The 27,879-nt window shown below is 49.2% G+C and overlaps 1 protein-coding gene across 1 annotated transcript in view; it reads right to left on the bottom strand.

Moving 5' to 3' along the window:
* Window positions 1–22,832: 22,832 nt before the first annotated feature.
* ADRB2 (adrenoceptor beta 2) overlaps window positions 22,833–27,879 on the bottom strand; it is a 37,439-nt gene continuing 32,392 nt past the window's right edge. The window contains exon 2 of the mRNA XM_056349306.1: window positions 22,833–26,391. Coding sequence (XP_056205281.1) covers window positions 26,357–26,391 — 35 coding nt within the window. The 3' untranslated portion in view covers window positions 22,833–26,356. The remainder of the gene's footprint in view (window positions 26,392–27,879) is intronic.

A 27,879-nucleotide genomic window follows, 5' to 3' on the forward strand; every position in this document is an offset into this window, starting at 1 on the left:
GTTCAGATTGGCATCATACTCACCAGTTGTGATACTGCTCCCATACTTTAACTAATGTCTTTAATGTTCAGTTGCACTGGTTAACAAACACAACTCTTTTCTAGCTGCCTTTAGTTAGGCAAGAAGATGTGTTTATACTGCAAAACTCAGCCCCTGTCCTGAATCTCTTACAATCTTGTGTAAGACAATGTACAACAAGGGAAGTCATTTACAAGGGCAGATGAAAAAGCACCAGGGCAAGCAACAAGAAAGACACCTGGGTACAAATGCCCACTTTGTGCTTACAAGGATGGCTAAAGCCACGTCACAATTTTGGAGGAACAGAAATCAGTGCTGACACAAGGGAAGCATCGGCCAAGGAGCAAAGTGAGTCTGGGTACAGCAGGTGAACCTGAGTGTGCGACTGCGGCTGTGTGGGATACCAGCGCCAGGATCCAGCCCTGGTTTCTCTTGGTGTGGGCAGCCAGCATCTCCTTCAGCTGCCTGTTGTGGGTGGGAGTGTTCCTCGGTGGCTGGGGGTACAGAGGAGGAACAGGATACGGAGGGAGAATTGCTGATGGGGATGTGCATGGGGATGTTTTCGGAGGGCAAAGCACAGTCCGTACACCAGTTTCTTGGCTCTTGTTCTGTGACAGATGAGCAGTGCCAGGCTCATAGGGCTGCGAACACAGCTCCCGGGGACATGCCATGAGGAGCCACAAACTCATTACCATTACTCAGTGACCTGTGAACAAGTCTGGCCATGACTGTATTTCCCGCCCCCGCAGATTCATCAGCTCTCAGCAGTTTAAGACTGCTAAAGAAATCATGGAATAGATTTTACACCCAATCTGGTAAGTTTGAGCCTGCGGGAGGAGATTTCCCACAGCCCTCAGTCAGCGTCTCTGCTGCCGGAGCAGTGTTGGGATGTCTGTGCCTTGGCCATCTCTGCCTGGAGCTGCCTCTCCCCATGCCGTGCTGGACAGGGGCTGCAGGAGCAGCACAAGCGATACCCGGGCATTGGCTTGCTTGGTTCATCGGGAAGTGGAACATCCAGGCAGGCAGCTCCTGGGATAGCCCTCTGTCTACTTAATTTGTTTTCTTCCACATCCACAAGATCAATACAGAAAGCTATGCTCCGAAGAGGTGATTCTGGATTTTCTGCACTTTTTTTAGGGTGCAGGCAGGCTTTCATGGGAAGGCTGGGGTCTGCACCCACTGGGTTTGCCCAGAGGATGGGTTTGTGAGGGATGGTGTCCAAAACTCAGAGGCTGCCTAAGAAAAACACAAGCCAGGGTGGGCAGGTGGAAAAGCTGCACATGGCCAAGCAGAAAGGGGTTACCATGGCAAGGAGCACCAGCTGCTCCGAAGTGGGGCTGTGCTGGGTCGCCCTGGACCTCTTCCAGCCCAAGCTGGAGCCTGTAGAAATTGCCACCAGAGCTGATTTACATACGGGCATACATCTGTTTGTTAATTTGGTTTTTAGTAAGACAATAATTACATGTTTATAAAAACAATTTTTTTTTTAAATGACTGATATTCAGTGACTACCCAGGAGACATGGATTGATTTCCTGCTCATCAGCCAATCTGTAATTATTATTATTATTATTATGCATCATTGTATTTAGTTTCATAAACAAAAGGCAATTAAAACCAAAGATATTAACATTAGATACCTATAACTTAATTTATGTATAGTAGCCTTATTAGCTATTAGGCTAAAGCCTGGAATATTCCAGGAAAGTTTTGGCCCACATCCTCGAGATATGAATGCTCAGGATAATTCTGCAGTGGCTTTAAAAACGTACATGTAAGGTGGCCTTGAACAGGGGCAGAGCCCTAGAGAAGCCAGCAATCTTCTCCCACCCCTCCTACTGATGTCTTGCAGTGCTGGGTACTCAGGGAGGCAGGATCATCCCAGGGTTAAAGAGCCTGGAGTCTCTTTTGAGGTGTGTTTTATTCTCCCTTAAAAAAGTGCTGTGTTTCAAAGTACATTAGCAGTTATCTCTGAAAGCTTGCCCCAGCCTGCTGCTTTGCAGGGTGCCTGAGGGGAATGCCACACTGAAGCACTTGGTGGCCCTGTCATTTCTTGTACATGTCACAGCTTCATCATATGTCTCGTTAGTTAATTAGAGGGCAGAAGAGCAAGCAACAGAAGTTGGAGAAGCCCTACAAAATGTGTGAAAATGTCAGATGAGCTCAGAAAACAAAGCCCAAGGTGCTGCCCTTTGTGACAGCCATACTTGGGGCATCTTGTTCCTGTCATTCAGGATGAGCAGGGAGCACAGGCGGATGCTTGTGCCATGCTAGGATAGCTCTATTAGTGGAAAAGTAATGCTTAGCACAGTGCCTTGCTGCTGCACCATGCCCAGAGGGCACCTCCTGTCCAAGGGTGACCGTCAGCAGCATGCCATGGCCCTGGCTTTCAGCAGGGACCCTCCTCACTGCAGAGCAGGGTGAAGGGACCATCTCCAGACAGTGTCCGATGCTGGGACACCCTGGCTGCCTGGGAGCGATCCTCCAGCCTTCAAGGGTGATTTCCAGCATTACATCATTTTTATGACACTGGAGCTGGGTTAAGCTGCCTTGAGCAGAGATGCCTGTTAGTCATGTTGTGGGTGATGACTGCTTTGCTTCTGTTCTGCCGTGGGCCCTCTCTGCCAGCCTGATCTCTTCTATTAATTTATTTATGGAACAAATGGCATTTCCCAGCTCTGCAGCAATGCACACTCCCAGCCCTGTACCACAACCAGCCTGGGAAGCACCAACTCTTGGTCCCAGTGACACTGGAGGAGGGCACGAGAAGATCCTCACCCTCTGCCCAAGTGGTGAACTTGCCTCTGCCCAAACCAATTTGACAAGTGAAAGACCTTGCTGTAGAAGTTCTACCAGTGCGCTCCTTGTGCAGCCCCCAGCACAGGCAATGCGGGTGTTGGTGCTGGCCCAGGCTGGCAGGGGACAAGGGAAGGCAAGGGTAAGTCCTCCACTGCAAAATGCATACAGTGCTTTCTGGAATTTGCTTTGCCATGTGTCCTGCAACACTGATTTTTAAAACCCCTTTGCTGGTTATTTAGTTCTGAAATTGAGCAGTGTGCCTGTGAGCTCTAAATTTTAGGGAGTATATTGTACCTGATTAATTTTATGGTCTGCATAGCCTTTTATCTTGGTTTGCTATTAATTTAACAGCAAATCTCTGTGTTTGTCAGTTTTGATTCCTGGGGTACCATATAATTTCGTTTGTAAATTGATTTGTGCTTTCTGATACTTCAATAAACCCATTTGGTATAAACACAGCTCTTCATTTCCCTGCGAGTACGTGGTGAACAAGCAGAAGCTGAGCACAAAAATAGACATTTATTTAACCAACAAGTATAACAAGGGGAGGGCAGCAGGAACAGGGCGGTCAGACCAGCAGTCTGCTGACAGCCTCTAAACAAGGTGCAGATTACAGTGCAAACTAACGAGCAGTTTTATCTTCAGGCAGGACCTACTGAGTGTGGAATCCTGCTTATTTGCTGTCTGCTGTGTGCAGGTGAGAAGTTTTGGGCAGCCTGGCATGCCCAGGCCCTGGCTATTCATTGCCCAAGATGCCCTGGTGTTTCCCAGTCTTGGCACCAATCTGGGTGTGCAACACACCGGAGAGGGCAAGAGTGGGTGCTTGGTCAGGGGCCAAAGGAAACAAAGCCAAAACTGGGAATGGGCTTGGTCCCTCGTTTTGAGGAGGTCACGCAGGCTCCCTGCTCCTTCTGCCCACCACACGTCCCTGTTCCCCATGCTCATTCTCTCCATTCCCTTCTTGTGCCCCATTTCTTACCAACCTCACTGGCTGTGTATTGACACCCCAGGTACCACTGCCAGTATGGCAGGAGAGGACAGGCATGGTTCATTTTCATTTATTTTTTGCAAGCAGCTATTCCTGTGTCATCCTGCACAATGCCAAGGCCACAGCACAGAGAGTTCATCACTCTTGCCCGGCCCACATTTCTCATGGGGAGACAGGCTGCAGGTTGAGGCTCAGCCAGCTGGTTGTGCAGCCACTGTGGCATGTTCAGGGCACAAATGACTCTTGAAAGCCCACAGTAACAACTAATTAAATTAATTTGATAGCTGACGTCCCAGCTCTAGGTGGTGGGTGATTCACAACGGGGCTCTTGGTTTAGCAGTATTGGCTCAGAAACCCTTCTCAGGCTGAGAACTGTGCACAAAGGCGATGGACACAGAGGAGACGCAGCATTCTCAGCCAGGAGAGCGGCTCTGCCAGGGGCCATGCCTACAGGCTGGGGTACCTGCCCGGTGTCCTGGCAGGAGAAGGGACTGGAATAGAGCACAGTGGGATGGACAGGTCTCCAGCTGAATCCCTGGGCTAGAACTGCTGCCTGGTGCCCCCCACCACACGGGGGTCGGGGAACCCCAGGCAATCCAGACCAGTGGCTGCAAAGCTGGGGGCACTTGGGCTGACCACCCTGGTGTGCCAACATGTCACAGCACTCTCCAAACTAGCCGGCTGCAACAAGGTCTTTTACCACCTCATGCCAACATAACGCTTCATGCCAGTCCCTCTGCTGCCTTCTCCTAGCCTCTCCTCATCCAGAGCACACATTCTTTCTCTTCTCTCTGGTTCTTCCTCAGCTGCCTCTCTTCATTGGCTCTCAACCACTTAACAGAACAGCCACAGCTGCACCTTATCTACATCAGCCAACCCACCACCCCTGAAGCCAGCCCACAGCTGTATATTATCAATGTTAATTAGTCCAGCTTCATTCCTCACCACACCACCACCTATCCTGGGAAAGACTAGGAGGAGGTGGACAATCACTCTGGATGCTTTTAGCACCAAAGATATTGTTATTCACATGCATTTATCTTCTGCGCTGCCCATGCAAAGGAACTTGTATCAGGTTTTGCTGATACTTTGGTATATGGGATGCTATGTATAACCTGCATGAGCAGTCCCTGCAGGAAAAGCAGGACAGCATCCTAATCAGAGCACCGAGAGCGAGGAGAAAACATGCTGAAGGCTGTGAAGCTGGGCTTATGTGGGGAAATGCCCCAGTATGTGGCACTACACTGCATCCTGAAGTAAGGTAGGAAGGCTGAAAGGAAAGTTGCAGAATATCTAACTACAGGCAATGGAAACCACTTCTATAAGCTTCTTTTTAGTGTGCTAAAGAACGACCTCCTTTTGTTCCTGTAAAGTGAGCCTTTTAACACCTCCCGCAACAACTGGCAAAATGCAGGTTTTGTAAATGTTCTCCTTTTGTAATTTCTTTTATTTTATAAACCCAGAAACCAGTATAGAGGCACACGTTTTGATTATTAACTCTTTTTAAAGCAGTATGTTTTATTTTTTTCCTGTTTTATTTCTTCCCTTCCACTCCTCCCCTTCCCCCAGTTAATGAAGCTTACTTGTATAATTGCAGACTGTGAGATTAGAGAGCTAGAAAAGTTTTACTTCAAATAGCTGCCAATTGTCATTTAGGCTTCTGTTATTTTTCTGTCCTCACAGATCAATACTGTTCTTAACTATTTCACACTGGCGAAAAGCCATCAAAATATTTTATTTTCACAAAAGGCATATGATTAGACCACTAGTTCCAAGTCACCAATCATTTTTATGTTAATGCTTTGTCCACAGGCACTTTCTTTTTCACTTCTAATATGTTTTTCAGGAACAGCAACACCACAAAGTGCTGGCTAAACTCTAACCGTTTCTTGTATTGTAACACATTGGTAATTTTGGGAGGTAAAGCATTTGGAAAAATATGGATAAAGAATTTGAAAATGAGTATAAGAAGTAAGCCCATTTCAATCCTCAGAAATAAACCAACATGTTTTCTGAGGGTTTTTTTTTTTTTTTAATAAATCCATCTTCACTCTCAGCACTGACAGTGGCTGGCTGGGGGATGTCTGTGTGGGAGAATGAAGTTGCCCAAGCTGCACCAAGTTAATTATGTTGAATAAGATTTTATTTATTTATTTTAATCTTTTAATCAGGCAACATGTTTTTTGCATATTTTTTTTAATCCCCAAGTCTGAAATGCTGAAATGCTGAGGGGAAGGAACTGTGCAGAGAAAAAGAAATCAAAGAAATTGCAGAAATTGAGACAAAAAGGTTGGCTTTGGTCCCTCTGTACTGAAAGGCGGCAGGGTAGCGCTGTAGCCAGACACCACGTGGAGAGGGAAGGGATCTGGGGACTGTGATGAAAAAGTCTTGGAAGTCAGCGGCAGCTCTGAACTGAACCGCTTACATCAGAACACAGTACTTGGTGCAGCCGTGGCTGCTGATACCCACATCTGTGGGGTGCTGGCAGGGAGCGGTGTCCTACATCCTTTCAGTGCATTTTATCTCCTCTTTGGTTATCCCATAGCTGAACCTTCTCCCACCTCCTTGATTGGATGGCAGGCGATGCTTCTTCAGCCCAGGGAGAGATGGCAATGATGCCTGTTGTGGTTTGCCAGCAGGGTCATGGCTTGGGTAGAAGCTGCCACCGGAGAGGGCTGAGACACGCTTTCCTCCCAGTAGCACCAAGGTGAGCTCTCGATCTCAGCACTCACCCCCATCTGCCCTCTGCTGAGGCATCCCTTTGTCTGCTTACATGTATTTCCAAAAAAACATTCACAAAAGCTGCCCCATGGGAAGGAGGAGCGGGCAGGCTGTGGCATGGCAGTAATGACAGCCGTTCCCCCACAAAGTCCACGTGGGAATTGGAGGGCTCTTCTGCACCCACCCCCCACCCCCGCCCCTTAATACCCTTTGAGTTAGGTGCTGATGCCATAAAGCATGGTGAAGCCAAAGAGAAGCTGAAGAGAGAAGGAAGCTCAAGTGGCTGCTTTAACAAAATGGCTCATTTTTCTTTGAAATTAATTGGCTGAATCCTGACAAAACCTGTTATTAAAAGAGCACCCTTGCTTTTTTAATCATCTGAGTTGTTTATAAAGCACTCCCAGGAACTGGAAATCATACCATCTCCTCCGGCTCTTTACTTCATTTCCATCTGGGAGAAATTCATGAGAATTCATTAAAAAATTATTGGCACCCCAGAGCTAAAGGCAACAGGCCTCTCAAAATGTCCAATAAAAAATGCTCTAATGAATAACCACTGTCAAATGGCCAGGCAAAAAGGAAAAATAGGACAGCAAACAAACTAAACAAAAACTTAAGCAGTTGCTTGTTAAGCGGGGGCTGCAATTATGAGTTCCATGATTCACACAGCAATACCCACCCACCACCGCTCTCTACCAAATGATTCAAGGCAGATAGCTAGCTAGCATCACTCTAATACCCTGGGACTTTCCTTTGGTCAGTGAAAGGATAGGGCTGAAAGCAGCTGGGATATTCTAAACCTACAAATGCCACTTGAATTGTGAAAGTAAACTTGTCATCTTGCTCATCACACAGTCCCCAGGACAAGTCAGCAGGTCAAAGTCTGCTTTGAGGTGGGCAGCAGGTCCAGATGAGGTGACTGGCTGGTCTTGGAAGCTGAGCCTGCAGAGGGATGAGGAGACCATCATTTGGTCCTGATGGTGGTGTGATGTGATGTCTGTTACCAGCTAGAGCAGTGGTGGGGAGAGGAAAGAAAAACAACCTGTGTGATGGGCTCTCCTGCGCAACACTGCAGCCTGGGTCTACATTCAGCAGAGAACAGACTCCTGCATGTTTCCAGTGCACTTGTTCTTCCCTGCATTCAGCTGGCAGGCCGTGGGGACCCTTCACCAGTGGCTCATGTCCTCTGCCACCACCCTCGTGTATGGGTCATGGCGGGAGCGGGCTTTGCAGCGTTCAGGCTGCACTTGCAATGGCTGCATCAATATTCATCTCTTTGTAAACATAAACTGCCCCTGCTGCTTGGAGTCGCTTCAGATTATTTATATCGATTCAGCACTGTTAATGATTAAATACAATGTTCTTCAAAGCCTGCATTTAACAGGAAAGCTTGATTGGATTTACCGTTTTGAGGTTGGGTGGGTTGTTTTCAGTTACGTTGTTAGTCTTTTTTCTTTTTTTTTTTTTTTTTTCTTGCCTTGTGGAACATTGTGTCATTTTGCAAATGAAGAATTACCCTCTTGCCTTTTAACAAAAACTTCCATCTCTGAAGGATTCACATGCCCCTGCTTCATCAGACAGCTGATACGTTGCACACCCCACTGTCACCTCTGGGGCCCTCTCCCCCACAGACATCACAAGCAGAGCAGCTCCTGCAGGTCCAGAGGGTCCAGAAGCCACAGGCTGGAGGACAGGAGAGAGAAGAGGTCCCAGTGAAGGCAGATGATTGTAAAGTATCTATCTGTGGATGGCATCCCCTAGGGCTTTCTTGAATAGAGAGAATAACAATGACAAAACGTGGTATTTGTCCCGGAGAAGACTTCATGCCTTTACAGAGGATAAAATGCAGAATGAGGTGATTAAGTTGATGTTCCCAGTATCCTCTTGACAGTACTGGGAAGAATTCCCCAACACCCCAGTGCAATGCACTGTGCAGTTTTGCCTCCCAAGAGTTCATCAGGGGTCTGTCCATCCAAACGCTGTCCATCCATCATGGAGTCCCAGCCTCCATAAGAAATATCCAGATTTAAATCTGAAGGAGGAACATGTTTGCATGTAGGACCAGCAGGATACAACCGCTGCACCTATTTGGGGCAATAGCTATAGGCAAACTCAGATGTATTTTTACTGAGAGCTGTCATTGTATTTATTTCTTGTCCTGTCTTTGAGCCAGTGCATGAAGGCTCGACCACACAAGTTAAGAAAGGAAAAACCAAGGAGAGAAAGTACTGTTAAACTGCTGAGTCGCTACTAGTTAGTGACAGTTTAAAAAGAAGATCTGAAATCCAAGATTCAGGGAAAAAAGCCCTGACCTGACAAAGCACAGAAACCCTGTGAGAAGCAGCAGAGGGAAGACAGATTGCAACTCAGCAAGATGGGTCCACGGCAGCAGCAGCAGTGCCCAGCATCTCCTGGGGCTGCCTGGTGAGGAGGGGCTGGCGGTGTGCCTGCCTCGGGATAGGGACACGCTGCACGCTTGCCCCAGCCCAAAGCCACGTGCATTAGCAGTGAGATGATCGCTGTGCACGCGTGGGCACGGGCATGTTTCTGCTCTCAGGTCTCTGTGTCTGACAGAAGATGGACAAATAAAAGTGACCCAGAGGTCCAGGGTTACATCTGGTTAGACTCAATGAGCTGAAATCCATTTCGGGATCTCTAACGGCCCTCGCTCGGCAGTGTCACACTGGTGCCAGGATATTAAGGGCACCTGTCAGGGCTATTTTAGGAAACAGAGGCCTCCTGCCTGGTGCCCCCCTCCCCTCTGCACTGAGCTCACATTAAGTCAAATGAGGTCTGCTGGAGCAGGACACACAGAAAGTGGTGGGGTTAGTGGAAAGCCTGGAGGAGAAAGTGGCTTCCCGAGCTCCCTTGTCACACACAGCTCCATCCTGCACTCTGTGCATTTACTTTTGGCATCCTCTGTGCAACTCCCACCTGCAAGTTTTGGACTCAGCCGCACGCCTCGAGCTCTGCCCACCCCCAGGGACAGGAGGAGGGTAGGACTTCTCCTGGAGAGCTGCCCTGCAAAGCTGAGTTGTTACCTTCTCCCAGGGGGAGAGCCAGCCAGAGTGAGAAGGGAGATGAGTTCAGTGCCTGCACGTGGAAAATTCCCTTAATGCAGTGAAGTAGTTTGTGTGCTGCTCATATACAAACAGGCACAGCAGCTGGGTTCTGGCTTGCCAAAGCATAATGCTTTGGGTTTCGGGTATGGGTCTTGATGTCAAGCCTGCTGAGAGGCTGAAACCCCTAAGTCTTCATGCCCTGGGCGGTCTAGCCTGGCTCTGACCCATCACACCAGGATAAAGGTAGCAATGACTGGGTTTGGACTTCCACAAGAGCTATTTCTGGAACTATCCCACTTTTTATCTTCTTAATTACTGCCATAGGTAGCAGTTCTCATGGTTTTGAGTGCCATGAGCTAAGCTGACCGCAGGCACCTCTACATGGACTTTGGCTGCAGCACCACCTGCCCATGCAGAGCCAGCAGTGACTTGGAGCAGAGGCAGCATGCTTTGTTTGATCCAGGATAACATGGGGAAAAAAAACACATAACACAGGACAGAGTGTTTTAAAATGGAGACTACAAGGCAAACATGTGAAGTGCCCTGTATGCAAAAGCAGGAAGAATCCTTCCAGCTGAAGAGAGACCTTGCTGCGATTTGTGTGCAAGATGAACTCTTGGTGAAGGAAAGTAGGTGTACAGTTTCTCATTAAATGAGTGGATCAGGTGGCCAAGAACACACTTCTCAAGATTCTGTTGCAATTAATATGATTTAATGTCAGTGTCTTTTGTTTGTTTATTTGTTCTTGTCCCATTGTCTCCCCCAAGGGTTCATCAGACTCAAACTTTTTCTTTAGAAATCACACAGGGGGAGTCACCACCACACTGCCAGCTCCCCCAGCAGCAAGCTATGGAGGCAAGAGCTCCTCCTGGCCCTCGTGACACCACATGTATTTCACTTATTAGCCTTAAAAACCAAAGATGGGAAGGAAAGAAACTGGGGTAAAGTAAGAAATGGGCAAAGGAAGGAGTGAATGCTTTGTTTAGGACGTGCCTGACCAGCTCAGTTCACCCTCAGCACTGTTGCAGCCATGCCATGAGCTGTGTTTCAGAGAATCATAGAATGGTTTGGGTTGGAAGGGATGTTAGAGGCCATCTAGTTCCCATCCCCCCGCCATGGGCAGGGACACCTTCCACCAGGGCAGGTCACTCAGAGCCCCGTCCAGCCTGGCCCTGAGCATCCCAGGGATGGGGCACCCACAGCTGCTCTGGGCAGCCTGCTCCAGGGCCTCACCACCCTCACAGCAAAGAATTTCTTCCTAATACCTCAATCTAACTCTTTCAGTTTAAAGCCATTCCCCCTTGCCCTGTTGCCACATGCCCTTGTAAAAAGCCCCTCTCCAGCTTTCTTGTAGCCCCCTTTGGGCACTGTAAAGCTGCTGTAAGGTCTTCCCGGAGCCTTCTCTTCTCCAGGCTGAACAACCCCAACTCTCTCAACCTGTCACTTTTTGCTTTCAGCCTCCATCATTGTAATTGCATGCTCAGACTTCTTCTTCTCTCAGACTAGATACAGGGAAGATGTCCCAGGCAGATTTGTATGCCAAGGAGTGGGATTTTTCAAAACTGCTACTGGTTTTGGATAGAGAACTCAAAGACCATGGCCAGTCACACACTGATGATTCAGTAACCAAGTTACTCTCAGAGATGGCTTGATTGATGAGGGCTCCAACAGAGTCCTGCCTACCAGCAAGCACATCTCTAGCTGCCTAGCATGGTGTTGCTGAGCCTGGCTTTCAGCTCTCTAAAATCACCTGGAGATGAGCAGGTGATGATAGCACCCAAACGCCGCCTCTGGCTCCTGACAAGAGGCCTCTTACTGTGAGGCTGCAGCCCTCTGCCACATTGCTCATCACTGTCACATTCCCAGGTTGGGGGGGCGGGGGGGGCAGGGAAAGATCTCATTTTTCTTCACTGCTGCCAGTACAAAAGTTAGCTGCTTGGAAATCCTCCCAGTTTCTCCCACCCTGCTTTCTTTCCCCTCTTCAAGCTCACTGTCTCTGAGGGACTGAAGAACATCAGAACAACCATCACAGCCACCGTGAGCTCGATAAACACCAGTGATAGGTACATTCCCATAACGGCCCTTACTGCAGGCATGCAAGAAAAACCTAAATCCTTCTTCCTCCCTGTACCTGCAGTGCTTCCCTCCCTTGAGCCTTTGCCTGTGAGCTGGATTTAAGAGCTCCCCCATTAGCACTTCTTTTTTACTCACCTCCAGAGCTACTTTAGAAAACAGAGCACCAGCTCCTATTTCCTCCACAGCATACCCACAGAACTTAGAGCTGTAGATCAAGGCTAGCTGTGGAGAATTTAAAGACTCATCTGTGCATGAGTGGCTGCTGGCAGGAATGGAGGGAAGGCAGCACTGGCTGTCCAGGTATAAAGCCTTGGTTTGCTCCTAATACAGCTTGGCTGGGGAGCTGAGTGTAGGGTTATAGCTGAGGAAGTGATTCTCTATCTTTTGTTAGAGCTGCTCATGTCTCTATCTTTGCTAGACATTCCCGATGACCCACACATCCCTCCTATGCTGCTAGTGACCCGCGGAGCTGCTCTCTAACCAGCTGGCTGCAGGTGGGAAGGAGCGAGGCTGAGCCCTGCGGTCAGGGTGCTTGCCCTGTTCTGCACACTGCATAGCATAGCCAGGCAGGGGTGCTGGCTCCCCTCTGACCCTTCTCCTGGGTTTCATACGCCAACCTAATCATTAGGGTATCTTTGCGGCTGGCGTTGCGTCAAGAATGAGTCTGTCCTGAAATTTCTACTTGGAGATGTCTGTGCCCCATCCTAGCTTCTGTGGAGGAGCCCTCAGGGAGCCCCTGTCACAGAAGGAATGACCACTTACATCAATTTAATTTAGTTACTATGAGGAGGGTTGAAAGACCTATGGTTCAGTTCCTAATGTAATAAACGATCTTCTCACTTATAAATTCTGTTGCATCAGCAGAAGCATTTTATGTTTCTGAAGGCTGTACTAATCACTGAGAGACAGAAATACATCTTCCACTGGAATTTATCCCTGTACTTGAGCAGGGAATACAGATATATCTCAGTGCTCTGCATCCAGGGCTGGAAGGAAGTTTTCCACTTGGAACTCCTGTTGGTTTTCCTTGCTTTGGATTTGAAACTGTTGAGTCTGGAGGGAAATGGAAGAAAACAGGGAGATCCATATGGGTGAAGCCTGAGCTTTGTTCATTTGTTTCTGGCAGAAAGCAGCAGGGCTCTTTGCTGGGTCTCCTGTCCCTTTGCATGCACCACCCGAGCTGTGGGACCGAGCACCTCTGCCTGTGCTGCTGCTGTTCCCCTCCGGACTGTAACCCCCTGTACCTGCCCCAAGCGCAGGATGGACCAGGTTGCAGCAGATGAAGGTTACAGGCAGGTGTGAAGGGCACTTCTGTCATCAGACAGACATCTGCCCACAGCAGGAGCGAGTCAGGGAGCCTCTTCCAGCAGGCGCTGACCTGGAGAGATTAACTCTGAAAAGGGGATGGAAAAACAGCCCTGACGTGAACCTGCATTCCCTCTTAGCAAGTCTGGAGGAAAACTCAGCCACAGGTGCAGGACCCGGTGAGTCAGGCTCCTTTTTCTCCCCTCTAATAATACCACCCCGAGAAGAGGCTCTGGGAGCTGGGACTGGGTTATGTGAGGTTGTGGGGGAGCCTGAGTGGGGAGGTTTCCAGAAAAAAGTGGAGCTTTAGTAACTCTGGAAGCCCTGGCTGTGCGGGTACCCTGCAGAGTCTGGAGTGGTGTTGGAATTACACCTGTATAAATGAGAGGTGAGATCCAGTTTGGATGTGGCGTGTCAAGAAACACCCCCCCAATAAACAGGCACATAGATACATATGGGTACAGCATCCCTGCAAGGGGACTCTGCCAGCCCACAGAGCTCCTGCAGAAGTCTCTGCATCAGAGTTTTTCTGTTCCAGAAGAAGACATGCCAGGCAATAAATACTGGGAAAAGCCATGAGGGATAAATTGCTGCTGCAAAAAGAAAACCCTTCAGCCTGGCAGAAGCTCTATTTATCTCCCAAAGACTTTAGTCTCAGCCTTTCCCAGGGGAACATTAATGGAACTTATTAGGAGCTCCCGTGACAAACAAACATTTGTCACAGCCAAGAGGACAGGCAAGCCTGCCAGCTCCCTGGTCCCCCCCCCCCCCCCCCAAATCATAAGACGGTGCTTCATGAGGTAAATGCCATGTCAGGGGACAATGTGACAGTGCCACTGAGACCCATCTGAGTAGGGGTTGTACAGCAGCACTGCTAGTAAAGATAAAACCCTTCTGCCTTGAGGTGCCGTGAGCTTGCCACCCACTTTCCCATTTGGGGAAGAGTGCTGGAGATGGCAGCCATGCCCCTAGAGCTCTGCATCCATCTGTGCTCTGTATCCACAGGAGGCACCATGGGTCTGGGCTGATGCTGGTGTGTTTGCCTTCTCTTCACCTTGTTACTCACCTTGCTGCTGTGGGTGGTCCCTGGCTTTGACTTGAGCTAATCTCCACAATCACTTTATAGAGTCACCTTTGATGATGACCTGGAACAACAGCTGCCACCTGTCCCGTCAGGCCTGGTCCTGCTCCCTTGCCTGCTCGGCACTGCTGTTCATGGGAGACCGTCTTTCTGTGTTAGGGTCACACTCCTGGCAGGTGAAGTTACTCAGCTATTGACTACATTCATTAGTCAGATATTGACACATCATGCCAAAGAAAATGAGGAGGACTGCTACAGTCACTGTTTTATTGCTCAGTCTGTTAAAAGAAAGCTGCTCCCCATTTGCTTCTCCCCAAAAAGCTGAATATTCAAAAGGTCAGAAGGATGTCTCAGCATGAATCAGCCAGCAGACATATATCTAAGATCAAAGGGATTGTCAATCCAATTAACAGCCTGGGTTCCTGCAGCGGCAGGCTTCTTAGGTATAAAATATACTCTATTCAATGTTTCATCTCCAAGTCCAGGTCTCTCTGGAAGTCTTTCTTCTCAAGTCTTTTTTCCCATCTCCCCACTGTCCCAGACATCCCTCAGATGGTACGAGCAGCTCTGTAACCAAGAGTGTAAATTCTCTTTTTTGTCTCCTTCCCCAGAGATACTGTCTTTTTTTTTTTTTTTTTGAGGTTAATTAAAACTACCTCATTTTCATATTGCAGCTGCCTGCCCAGATCAGAGGACAGAAGCTCAGGATGTCGGGCTGTAGCAGAGAGCCAGACCCTGGGTTTCAGACCATACACAGGGCATGAACTAAGCAACCAGGGATGAACCTCCCTTCCTCTGCCTGGGGATGGGGATCCACACTGCTGGCTGTACTCAGCTGCTCTGCAGAGCGCTGCTTGCCTGGGCAGGGGGGATAGCAGATCTTTACCTGACTGAACATAAAGGCACCATGGGCTGATTTAAGCAAAGCAAGGGATTAGCACTGGGGAAGCTAGAAGAGATGGGAAAATGTTGGATGAGTACAGGGGGCTGCACAACCCCCATCTTTGAGTCTTTCCATCAGGCATCTGCTGCTCCAGGAGTGAGCAGTGCTGTCGTGCCCGTGGTTCCCTCCATGCCAGCTCCCTGCAGGATGGCAGCACCCCGCCCTGCTACGGCTGGCCTCTGCCATCAGCAGAAAGAAACTGCAGCCTGGAAGAAAAGCTTGCTCAGAGCGGGTTAAAGTCAGCGCATACCACGTGTAATAACTTCTCAGTGGAAAGGAAGATGGGCTATTAACACTCTGCATCAGTGCAGGTTCCTCAGGGACACCCAGAGCACCCACATTAATATCCTATTAGCACATTAGGATTCACGTGGGCACAAGAGAGTCTGCACTGAAGGAATGAATAGTGATGAGGACATTATTTTATTGGACTTTCTGGAAATGCCAGCGTTCCTCATGCAATATTAGCATAGCCAGCAGCAGTGTCCAGGAGGACTCGGCGAGCTGCTGGGACCTCCAAGCACCAAACCTCGGTGGATATCGGCTCATGATGGGAGGCAGGAAACCACTCTGGCACCGCATGGAGGCTCCTCTCTGGGCAAGAACAGCTTGTAGGAGAGGAGGACTCGACACTACCTTTGCATTGAGGCCAATATCCTGCACACCCTGATAGTGGCACCCGATGTCCCAGAGGAAGATAAGGGATACACAAAGCAAGCAAGCCCTAGCCAAATGCACAAGGTTTTCCTGTTCCTCAGGCAAGTTAATAACAGAGCAGGATTCAAACCCAGAGAGCCACGTTGTGTTTTAAGCTGATCCCGATTCCTCCAGGGGAGCCACCGGGCTGCGCACCGCAGGCTGGCTCCCCGGGGGGAAGGTGGGCAAGCGGCAGCAGGGCAGCGCCGGAGGAGGAAAGCCCCCTTGCCTTGCTCTCTGGTACCCTCGTCTGGCTGAAGCTGGAAGCTCAACATCCCAGTGGACAGGACAAATCAACCCCCAAAGGGGTCCTCTTCAACTTTTAGGACAAATGGAGTTTGGGATTAGGAGTGCCTAAGGTGTCACTGGGTAGGCAGGAGGGGACGTGAAATGTCCTGGAAGGTGTGGCCACGGATAGATAGAGATTCTGCTTCTTCTCACCAGCAATGTAGAAGACTGTAGGGATCAGTGCTGAGCTGGAAGGCTCCTTCGGCAGCCTGTGGCAGAGAAATGGAGGAGTGGGTGGGCTTTGAGGAAATACATCCCCCACTAGAAGGAGAAGAGCAAGAAGGCAAAACAGTCTTAGAAAGGGAGTTACCACTCAGGCAGTTGCTCCATCAGGCAGCTACAGAGTGCTGAGCTAAGGGGAATTCACAGCAAACAAAACCCCCAGACTTTAAAACCATGGTTGCTTCCTTCAAAGTTATCCAGCAAGTGGCTGCCTATTACAAGTAACCTTGGAGATGCAGCCACCAGGTTGACACGGCATCACCCCGGTCGGCTCCGCAGTTCCCAGCTGTGCCGTGGTGATGCTGCTCTGGTACATTCTGTAATTGTTAATCAGCACTATACAGCACACAACCACCACAGGAATCGATGCTTAAATAAGCACAGGGAAGTCTTAGCTAATGAAATGGGTGTTCATTTCTATTCTGGGGGCAGGCTTGTTCTCTTGCTCCTGAGAAGTATCCTGGATTTCTCCATGTGCTGAAGTTGAAGCGTAGCAGTTGCGACTCCCCAGCTTTGCATCTGCTGAAATCTTTCCCATGACACATTTGCAGCGGCATCTTGCAGATAAACCTGGCTGCTTCTATCACCAGGTGAACACTGCGTTACTTCAGAGCTAAGGGTCCCAGGGGCAGCAGGAGTGCTGACCACTATTTTATCTGGGTGTGTATCCATTACACAAGCATGTCTTGTGAATCAGTTACAAAGAGGAAGAAAAAACCAGAACCATGGGCTTCTGCTAAGGTTTCAGGGCATTTGCCTTTGCCTCGGGACAGCTGCTTTGCTTTCAGCCTCCCTGTGTCTGCTTTATCTCCTTTGCTCAACCCCACTACCTTTGTTCATCTCACTGGTGCCATGATTTGTCCATCCCTTTTTGAGCAGTCATTTTGGCTGGGAGAAACACATCTCAGCTGCTGGGGGGCCAAAAGGTGGAAATTGTCCTATCCAACCGGAAAGAAGCACTAACAAAACTTTGAGGCTTGGCACAAGCATCTTGTGGGCTAATGGTCCCTTCTCCCTGCAGGACCCAAAAAGAGAGGGGAGGCTGCAGGCAGAGTCAGGGCTCCAGGTGGCAGAAGCAGCAGTGTATTTGTTCACAGCAGGATGAAAACAACACTCTTTGAAAGCTTTCCAGGGACTTGCCCTGCTGGTGTATCTTTATTAAGGGTGTCAGCTCTGGAGCTCCTCTGGCATCCATGGGTGCCACCACATGATCTGGCTGCCATCAACAAGAAAATCCTCTCCTGTGAAGTTCCTCTGTTGGTTTTTCTGATTTGTGCAATGACTGTCCCTTTTCAGTCAACCTCCCTGATCCTAGAAAAAGCATCTCTTCCTCCTGCTTCCCTCCTTCAAGGCCCAGTCTAAGGGTTGTGTCTCTCTCGTATCCCAGCCTGTTGTAGATGCAGGACACTTTGCTCCGTATCATGTGGGTAGAAAAGCTCCAGCCTCTGGCTGGCACTTTTCAGACATCCCAGGCCTGCTGCAAACTTGCCGAAGTCCCCATTGCAATGGGGATGTGACTCCCATGTTTTTTAAAAAGTCCCCATTGCTGTCAGTGGAGAGTTTGGAGCACCTTGCTCGAGACCTGCTCCTCCATGTCAAGGAAGTCCAGGTTAACCCTTCCTGCCCCCAGCAGGGACAGACCTCACTGCTGAGCAAATCTGAGCCTTTTCTGTTCATAACAAGCCCAGCTTTTCTGCATTTAGGGCATGTTAATCCTTCCTGCCCTCAAGCACAGTCCAAAAATAGCACTGAGCCCCTGCCTAGCACAGCCTCAACAGCAACAGGTGCCATCCTGGAGCGTCCTGCTGCTGCAGCCAGCCAGGCTCCTCAAGAGCCCCCCAGCCACTGGCAAACGTGCTGTAATTTCTCCTGCCTTTATCTCATGGCTCGCTGCCAGGCACACCTGGGATGCATTAGAGGCTGGGAGGCAGGCAGCAGTGTGGGAGGACAAGCAAGGGCTCCCCTTTTTCCACCTGTCCTGCCAAAAATCATGCTGTGCCCGGCTTCCCGCAGGGCATGGGGTGTCTGTGCAGCGCAAGGGCTGGATTGCCAAGTGGGGTTCTCAGGCTCTTTACCAAAACCATCCGGAGTTTGTACAAGGACCAGCATGAAGTACTCAACTGCAGCCACAGGATGGAGAGCTGGAAGTGCCATTTAACTCTGGTTAGCCACAATTTGGGGATCAAAAAGTCAGATTCCATCAAAACCATCTTTTTGTCAAAAAAACATCATTTCTGAATATGTTTTCGGGGGGGTCTCTTAAACACGGCAAACTTCATTTTGGATTGATGCATTCATTTTGCTTTGGTTTTGATGATAAAAGAAAACTGAAAAATTTAATTTCCTCTCCATTTGCTTTGTCCCTGAATGCACTTGTTTAGATGATGCTGAGGGTGTTCTCATTTTTCCCCTCCCCCTCCTTTATTGGCTTAAAAAACCAGAAATCACAAAACTTCTCCAACTGAAGGAGCGTAGGTGAAAGTGGAACAGTCTGTGGGTCAGTGCACTCTATTTAGCTTACAAAGGGGAAGGGGAAGAATGTGGCAATGGAGATGTGACTCCTATGTTTTTTAAAAAGAAACATCTGAAATATTTTTCAAAGATGACAAATATTCCCTTTTTAACAAAACAGAACCTTCCCAAAAATCTGCCTTTGCAAGCTTGGTGCTCGTTGTACAATTGCTTTCTGGTTCTATAATTTTTGCACGTTTCTTGCAAGAAGCAGCAGCTGGTGCTCCTGCTGGGCTTGTGCAGCAGTCAGGCATGTGCAGGGATGCAAATGGGAATGTGCAGTTTCCCAGAGCAGGGCACTGCTTTATTCCCTGCCCTGGGAAGGTTGGCGCAAGGGGCAAAGCACACCTCTGCCATACAGCCAGGTCCCCATCACTGTACCAGTGAAGGGCCATTGAAAAGGCTGTGGAGAGCAGACCGAGTGGCCAGCATCTTTCTGACTAAAAGCAGATGTCTCCAGCTGAGCTACTCCAAAGCACTTTTGTAATATTGGTAAAAAAATTGCCCATTCAGAGAGGCAGTTTATCCTAGTGTAGAACAGTCTTAATTTCCTGATGTTTAGCTGACCTCTGCTTAACCAGGGATTGCACTTAGATGCTGTTTGCTGCTCTTGGGATGTCTTCTGCCTTTTATTGTCCTGACTACCCCCTCATGACTATTTAGATCTTGAGCTTTGCAGGACCAGACCCTTTCCCACATGGCTGGTGCAATACCTGGAGCCGGTAGGCAAAGCTGTGGAGTTCCCTGCTTCCATTGCCTGGTTGCTATTGCCGTGACTACCACAGTTAATAGTCACCTGCACCCATGGCTAACGCAGTTAATAGTCACCTGCATCCCTGGATGCCCTTACAGCCTTTCCTTTGGCTTGGGTGAGCTTCGAATGAGGATTAACTCTTAAAAACACAGGCTCCCCATGCAGGCTGCAGTCCAGACTAGCAGCAAAATGGTTAATGGTTAACAACAGCACTAGATATTTCTCTATTCTTTCCGTTTCCAGCCACAACAGTCTTTAGAGAAGCAGCATCGATAAACCAGCCTGGTTTTTGTAATGCCTGGATACATTTTGCTGTTATTTTTTTGTGTTGTAATTACCATAATTTCCATTTTTGTCACACCCCTTCTTCCTGTTTTTCATTTCCTGCTGTCGGATGATGGCCTGGTCTGTGCAGATTCAGCTTTTCATTATGAATTTCACTGACAGACAAAAGGAAAAGCAGACAAATCACCCAGCCCCCATCACTTCCCCAACTGGTAAGGCAAAAACATTCCCCTCAGCACCAGGATTCTGCAATCAAAAGGTGACCCTTTCTATCAATTTCCATGGAGACCAAAACAGAGCACCTGGGATTTAAACGTTCTCCCATAATAACCAAAATTATAGTAAATTACCAGCACAAAGTTACTGAGGGGGGAAAAAAGGCAAGTAGTGAGGTGGGTGTCATCCTTTTTTCCCAGGTAACAAGTGATAGGATGTGAGGAAATGGCCTCAAGTTACACTGGGGAGGTTTAGATTGGATATTAGGAAAAACTTCTTCACTGGGAGAGCTGTTAAGCGTTGGAACAGGCTGCCCAGGGAAGCGGTTGAATCACCATCCCTGGAGATATTTAAAAGACATGCAGATGTGGCGCTTAGGGATATGGTTTAGTGGTGGGCTTGGCAGTGCTGGGTTAACAATTGGGCCTGATGATCTTAAAGGTCTTTGCCAACCTAAATGAATCCGTGATTTTATGATTTATGGGGATTTGTGCCTATAGAATTGAAAGCAAATGTGTCTGGAAGACCTAGAAATCAGCTTCTGCCTCAGGAAGGCAGAGCAGCACCAGCTGGGGCTGGTGGGGCTGTCAGAAGAGCCTCAGGAATAAATCGGTGTCGTGGCAGCAGCACCCGTCAGGCTGGTGTCAGGCCAGGTAAACATGACCAGGAAAAGGGGCACATCCTCCAGGAAGCATACAAGGCAGGGAGAGTATTATGCTTATGCCCAGCTGTGTGATTGTTAAAAGGATGCTAAGAGACGGAGAACCATTGAATGAGAAGGGGATGGGGATGGGGATGGGGCTGTGGCTGGGAGGGACCATGGCTCTTGGGTTGCTGTGTGAACCTGAGCCACCCTTCAGGGTATGGTCCTCCCAGTCCTCCTCCATCCTCCAGGAAAATCCATCCCCAGAAGCAACGGGGCACAGCAGGAAGGCATCCTACAGGGGTTGCTGGGGTCTAGGAGCCCTACTTGTGTGGCAGCTAACAAAACGACCTGGAGAGTTGCAAATGGAGCAAATGAACATTTCTTTCTTCCCATTTTGCTTCTGGTTGAACGTGAAAAGCCCCTGACTTCTCTGTAGCCTCTGGTATATGCCAGGTAGCCTGAAAACTAGCCAGATGTGGAGTTTTTTATTAACCTATTTACATTTGCAAGCTATGAGCCATCTCAACTGCTGCAACCCGTGAGGGTGCCAAAGCCTTCAATGAACAAACAGGTCAGAAAACAAGGAGCAAAGAGTGAGTCTGCTGCTCAGCGTGGGTGGAAAGGGGTTGTTTAATTCCTGGAAGAATTAAACTGACTCGTAAAATAGCCTCATTCAGACAGCAGCATTTGCGAGCACTGACATCTTAGCTTAACGAGGTTCTTTACCAGCCATTTGAAAAAGTGATTTTACATGCTGCTCTCAAGAGGTTTAAGTTGATATAATTCATGTTCATACCTCTAACCATGAAAGGATGAAGAAAAGGTTTATTGCAGTTATGTGCTGCAATAATCTCCTCACAGCTCCTTTCTCCTGATTGCGTTAAAGCTTTAGGAACTTTAGAAAGATATTTGGACACATCCTGGGATGTCTGGAGGCAGTGGGATTGTGTGTGCTCTTGGCGAATAAGGGTCACAATTTATGCAGTCCCAAAAGCCAGGGCTGACCCCAGAGCTCAGTAAATCCAGATACAAAGACCGGGAGATGGAGAAAATCCATCCTGTTAGCTTGCTGAAGGCCTGCAGAGGTTAGACAAGCCTCTTTAATCTGGGTGGGTAGGTACTTGGGTCTGCACGTGGCTGGCACACCAGTGCCTGAGCCATACGTGAGTTTGGAAATGTCCTTAGAAAGCAGGGATGAGATGCTGAGTGTTTGTGGTTCAGAGTCATACTAAAAAGTGGAGGTATGGCACTATGGAGACCTGCATACCGTTATGCAGCAGTTCAAGACTGTCTCTGTGCCTTGATAAAAGACATACCAAATTCCCCTGGCAGCTCTGCATGCAGGTGCCACCAGAAGACCAGTCCCCAGCTGTGTGGTGCTGCCTAAAGCCCCGTGCTCCCTGGCAGCCAGAGAACGGGTTACTGACAGATGTAGCACAACCACCGCCTTGAGCATCTTTATGTATTAGGGCACTCTAGGCCCTCCAACGTTGTCAATTGGGATGATTAATTGTCTAATCATGAATTCTGTTGGAAATGTGTCATTTTGATTCTTTTGTTGTTTGGGGACCGAATTCTTCCCCTGACAACTGCTTAAGAAAAGCTGTAATGTTGTCACTGCCACCCTGCTCTGCCATCCTGCTCTGCATCACTGGGGAGAACAGCTGGGGATTGAGAGAAGGAATTAAGGAGCCTTCTGCTCCGTCACTGGTCTGAACTTTGGGCAAAGAACCGGCCCCTGGGACTACACGCTGCCACACAGGAGACTCCAGATTCCTCTGTTGTCAACCTGTGAAACCCTTGGGAGACTCAGCACCCTCTTTCATCTGGGTCTTTTTATCCTCCTTGGGTTTTTTGACCTGTCCTCCTCCTGGTTTGCTCATGCAGGACTGGTACCTGCACAGACTGCCCTCAGTGCCTCTCTAGCCTTGTCCCACAGGCGCGTGCCCACAGTGCCTGGAGATATTGCAACCCATTGCCTATCAGCATCAGCGAGCTTCATGGAGAGACGCTGCAACCTGCTCTGGTGCACTTTACGTTCTGACTTACCCTGGCTATTCTTCTTGCATTCAACCTCCCCTCCAGGTAGCCCCAGCACCTCCCCACAAGCTGCCCTGGCAGCCACAGGAGCACAGTGACTTTCTGCTCCCACCATCCAGGTGCAGGCCCTTCCTTTGGCACCACTCAATGAATAGTGCAAAAAAGAAGAGTGGGAAGAGGAGGACTTTTCATTCTTTATTTGTAGGAACAATTTGTTCGGTGAGAACAGAGCTCTTACAATCACAATGGTGCTCCAGCCAAGCGCTGTACACAGAATCCCCATGCAAGCGCTCCACGTGCGCCAAGCCTGCCGAGCCCCCGCGCTGCTGGTGGGGCACGGGGATCCCTCTGTGCCCAGCCATGGTTCCAGCTCACACATACGATTTCCAGGCAGGACAGACCACAGCTCCCTGTCACGGCACGGACCTCTGACCCCCACCGATCCCAGTACGGCTGCACAGGCAGTACTGGAGCATCACCCACCTCCATTGCTCAGTCTGGGCTTTTGCTGAAATGGAGACTTTGTTGTGTACTGTCCCTCGCAGACGTTGGTTCCCCACGGGACAGGAGAGCTCATTGCCAACACTGGTCCACTTTCAGACACATCTCAGTCTCTGCCCCTTTCCTGTGCCCCACGTGCTTTGCAGTGAGGGAGAGAGCAGCCCTAGAGCCACTGGGGAGACTGGGCATTGCCAGAGGTCCCAGCTGCTCCACTGGTGGGTACCGATGCCTGACAAACTCTGCACAGCTGAATTGACAAAAAGACTCATTCTGTGCCGAACTATGGGAAGGACAGGGAGTGGCAGCAATCAAGGAGCCGGAAAGGTTCTTGGAGGAGCAAAGAGGAGCGCTGGTCAGGTGGTAGAGACTGACTGGGGCATAATGAGCAGCAGGTATTTGAAGAGCATCACTAGGAATAATGGAATGAAGTTTTCAGGAGGAAATGCAGGTGGAATACTAATAGCAGCCCCTGACATGGACTACAGAGCAATCTCCCAAAGGACAGCACAATAACCCTAGTGTCAGGACAGTTAAAAATAGGCCCAGCACACCACCAGTAAATGCAATACATGGAACAAGCCTGAAGGGTCATAGGCAGATGGATTCATAATACATGTCTTCTATCTCCAACTCTTACAACTCTGCAAGGAAGCAATCAGCAGTAAGCAGGTCACTGCTTTTGGGCCATGCTGGCAAATTATCAGAGCAAGTGTACCCATTTCACTTGCTGCAACCTGCTCTTGCACACGAAAGGATTTGTGAGAAAAAGGACTACAACGATCGCATGTGTGTCTCTAACCTGAAAACTATTCCCAAGGGCAGTGTTTCCAGTACGTAACAAGTGACTGGAGCCAGCCAGGAATCTTCTGAGGAACAGGTTTTGGTTGGGAAGTATTTCCATTCAGCAGCCACACAGGTTTGGACAAAGCCTTGGTGGGGCATCTCAGAGGGAAGGGTATGGGAGAAGCCAGGCTCCCTTGGAGCAGCCAGGACCTCTGCCAAGGGATGCCCAGGCACCCTGGCTCCCTCCTGAGCGTGGCAGCTGTGGGAGAGCAGCAGGACACTGGAGAACCCCCCTTCTCCCAGAGAAACGATTCCCCTCTGCAAAGGCCACACAGGCTTTCCATAAAATGGGATGCCTGGCCACAAGTGGATGCTGCTGTTGTGCCAGTTTTTTAGCAAAATGGGACGGAACAAGCCAAGGCTGAGCATGGCCCATTACAGCACAGCTACAGCATTGTCTAGAGAGGCTTGTGTCTGCCGGTCTCAAACCGGCTGCGTTAAATGGTCCGTACATGGATATGTCTTTTGGACAGAGCAGAAAAGGGCATTAAACCTCTGTGAGCACCCTGGTAGCAACTTGCCTGGCTGAGGATAGGGCCCCCTGCAAGTGTCCAAAGCCAGGATGTACACACAGTAAGTTTGCTTCGTTACAGCTGGGGGTGCTGAGAGGGCACGATCTGGACAAGCAACTTGCACAGAGGCACATGCCCTGCACAAGCACAGCTGCACGGAGAAAATCTGGCTGGAGCGGCAGAGCTTGTGCAGCCAACAGCTGTCCTGCTGTCCTTCCCAACAAAGCTTTGCCCAGCCTGTTCTTAATTCTCGAAAGATCAAAATTGCACAACTGACCCCAGGGAAAGTATTTCTGGTTTAATTGCAGCCTTTTCCTCCTGCCTCACATGCAGACCCCACATGCATGCCCGGATCTGGCCCGCTCAAGGCAGACACCTGCCCCTTGGCCCGCTTCCATCGCACAGACACGCGGTACACGCTCCCCTTCTCCATCCCCTCTCAGATGTGGATGGTTGTGGGGAGGGTGCTCTGCTAGCAGCTTTGCATCAAGCAGCAAGGAAATAAATAAATAAATACAATTGCACACGAGGGAAGGGGTATGCAGCTGGAAGGCCAAGAGAGAAGGTCTGAGATAGGGCTCCCGGTACGGTTCAGTACCAGCACATTTTGCCCAGGCCTGCGGGAGCAGCTTGGTGAACAGAGACCTGCAGCCACCCAGCTGGGCATGACAGTCTGCAGCTGGGACACCACCTGCAATTAAAAGGCGCATATTTTCCTGTGGTTTTGAACCAGTTTTTCCTACTATTTTCTACCTGAGCCCCTGCCACTGCCTCCGTCTCTCTCTCTTTCTCTGCTTAATGAGTTTTTTACAGTCCAAGGTGCAGAAGCTTAGCGTGCAGCCTGCTGGTGCACTCACTTCCACAGCCAGGAGAGGGAGGATGCTCTGTAATGTTTTGGGGCTGGGGTGTTAAAACTCGTTCCCAAGCGTGGCTGGTCAGGTTAGCATGTGACTGCTTGCAAGTAAAAGGATCACCAGGTTCAAGCCTTTCTCCTGTCTGAAGTCCAGGCATTACAGCTGCAGATTTGTTGGTGTAAGGAGCAAACAAAGGCCACGTTACATCCGCACTGTGCAACGTCAGCCTCATCTAGCAACAGCACTGCACTGGGCATCACGTTGTGCACTGGGCAGGATTTGCCCTGTACTAATACTTCTGCTTGTTTGTGGGGGTCTGGGCCCCACACACAGTACACGTAGGCCTAGAGAGAAAAAGAGGTAGACAGAGAAGACACCAGAAGGACAAATAAGCACAGAATAAGTCAAAGCAGTCTTCCACGCTCTTGCTTTCTCAGTTGTGGTCAGATTCCTGTTTCATCTGGAGCCCCAGCCAGCACGTGGACAGGCAGCTGTGAGCATGTCCTGCCAGTCCACTGACCTGACCACAAGGCAGAGACCTTGCTGTGCCTCTTCCAAACCAGCCACTGGAGATGGCCACATGGTCCTGGTACCCTCTTCCCTTTTGAAAGTGCTTTCTGAGGATGCTGTGCCAAGGAAACCCGTCTGCACCTTTTGTGGTGATTTGGACATTTACCTCCTTCAGTTCAAAGGGCTCCTGTAGCTTCTTTCCAGCGCTGGTTTCATATGCAGTGACTCCTGCCAAGTGCCTTTCTTAGTGCCAGTCCACCATCTGTGTCCTCCAAGGCTAGCAGAGCCTTTCCTGGTCCTCTAGTTATCCTTCATCAGCTTCTCCTTCAGGTGATGCACAATGGACTATGGGTTGGGATGAAGACATTTGCCAAGGCAATCACTTCCCGCAGCATCCCCAGGCTCAGAGAAGCAAGGCCATGCTCCCACTCAATCTCTTCAGAGCCCTCATGAGCTCAGGATGGTGAGGAAGACAGGTCAGCCCATTCAGCTCTCCACCATTCCTGGGCACCCAGGGATCTCTATGTGACAGAGAAAGAAAGAAAAAAAGCATCAGTTTAGCATGGCTGGGGTAGAGAAGGGATTCAAATGCTGAAGGTAGGAAGAGAAATTACACTTCCCCAGGACTTGCTGATCCTGCCTGGTGTACACCATGTCCACTGGCTCTGTCTTAGCCTTCAGGCACCCTCCCCAGATGCTGTGAACACCCCAACTGAAGCAGCCAGTGGTTGAATGAGCACCAGGAGCAGCCCACTCCCTCCATGCCCAGTGGTGCCCTGCCCAAACATGCCACTGGGTGCTGGTGCTGCACCTCCTCCAGCTGGGTGAGCTTCTGCCCCCATGTTTTCAGTGATGTTTCTACAGTGCTGTTACACTTCTGAGCTGTGTGAGTGGGATGATCAACCAAGGCACTGGGCAGGGGTTGCAGCCCCTGGACTGCTGGCTGCTTTAGTACCTGAACGATGATTTTCCTGCAGTACTACCAAAAAGCAAAGCTTCTTTGCATGAAATAATCGGAACAAACAGATGTCTCTCTACATATACACTCAGGTCAGCTGCCCAGTAGATAAGAATATATTTCCTTCTGGTCTTAATATCTGTGAATCTACAAAAGGGAAGAAAAAGGGCTTTTTCTTGATTGTGGAGATATCTGAATGACAGACACATTAGATGGAAAAATGGGAAATTAATCTTGAGATAGAGCAAGGAACAAGTACTGGATATGCCTGTGTGCTTTTTATTTATTTGAAAGTGATATTTTAGTAAGTACATGTCAAAGATTATTGTCTGTGGGGAGTGGGGAGAAAGCAGCGTTTAAAACCAGAATGGATCTGCAGAAAGGAAAAAAACATATTTGTTCTTTGGGAACACAATGCCTCTCTCGGAAGAATACTGGGTATCCAAAATGAAGTTGTATTTCTTGCGCAACTCAAAGATGAAGTTCCAACATGAGAGAGATGATTTGCAACAATGTCAGTTGCTAGCATCTCTTTAACGACTGCTCACACTCCATCCACCCTGCAAAGTGTGTCTGTCCGTCTGTCCTTCCTTCCTTCCTTCCTTTCCTTCCTTCCTTCCTTTCCTTCTTTCCTTCCTTCCTTCCTTTCCTTCTTTCCTTCCTTCCTTCCTTTCCTTCTTTCCTTCCTTCCTTCCTTCCTTTCTTTAGAACCACACACAGCCCAGTCTGTACCGCACCTTATTGCCAAGAAGGATTCTACTTTGCACCAAAGAAGGAAGAAAAGTCCTTCAACTTTCTGTTTCCTCCTCCTAGCTCCCCCACCCCATGGATTGCAATTACTTCTGGTGCAGCCTGAGCAGTGAAGTGTGGGCTGGGGCTGGCAATCGTTAAACACTGGGATAAGGAGAAACTCATTTGCTAAAACAGCTGGATTTAGATGATTTGGACTTGTTAATCACTACTGTTCAGTTTTGTTCATGAGGCACTGTAGGCTATCAGAACTTAAAGGCATCACAACTGTCACCCAGAAATCTTGCAAACCAGGAGCTCT

Source organism: Falco biarmicus, chromosome 8, assembly GCF_023638135.1.
Source record: "Falco biarmicus isolate bFalBia1 chromosome 8, bFalBia1.pri, whole genome shotgun sequence".
Taxonomy (NCBI): Eukaryota; Metazoa; Chordata; class Aves; order Falconiformes; family Falconidae; genus Falco; species Falco biarmicus.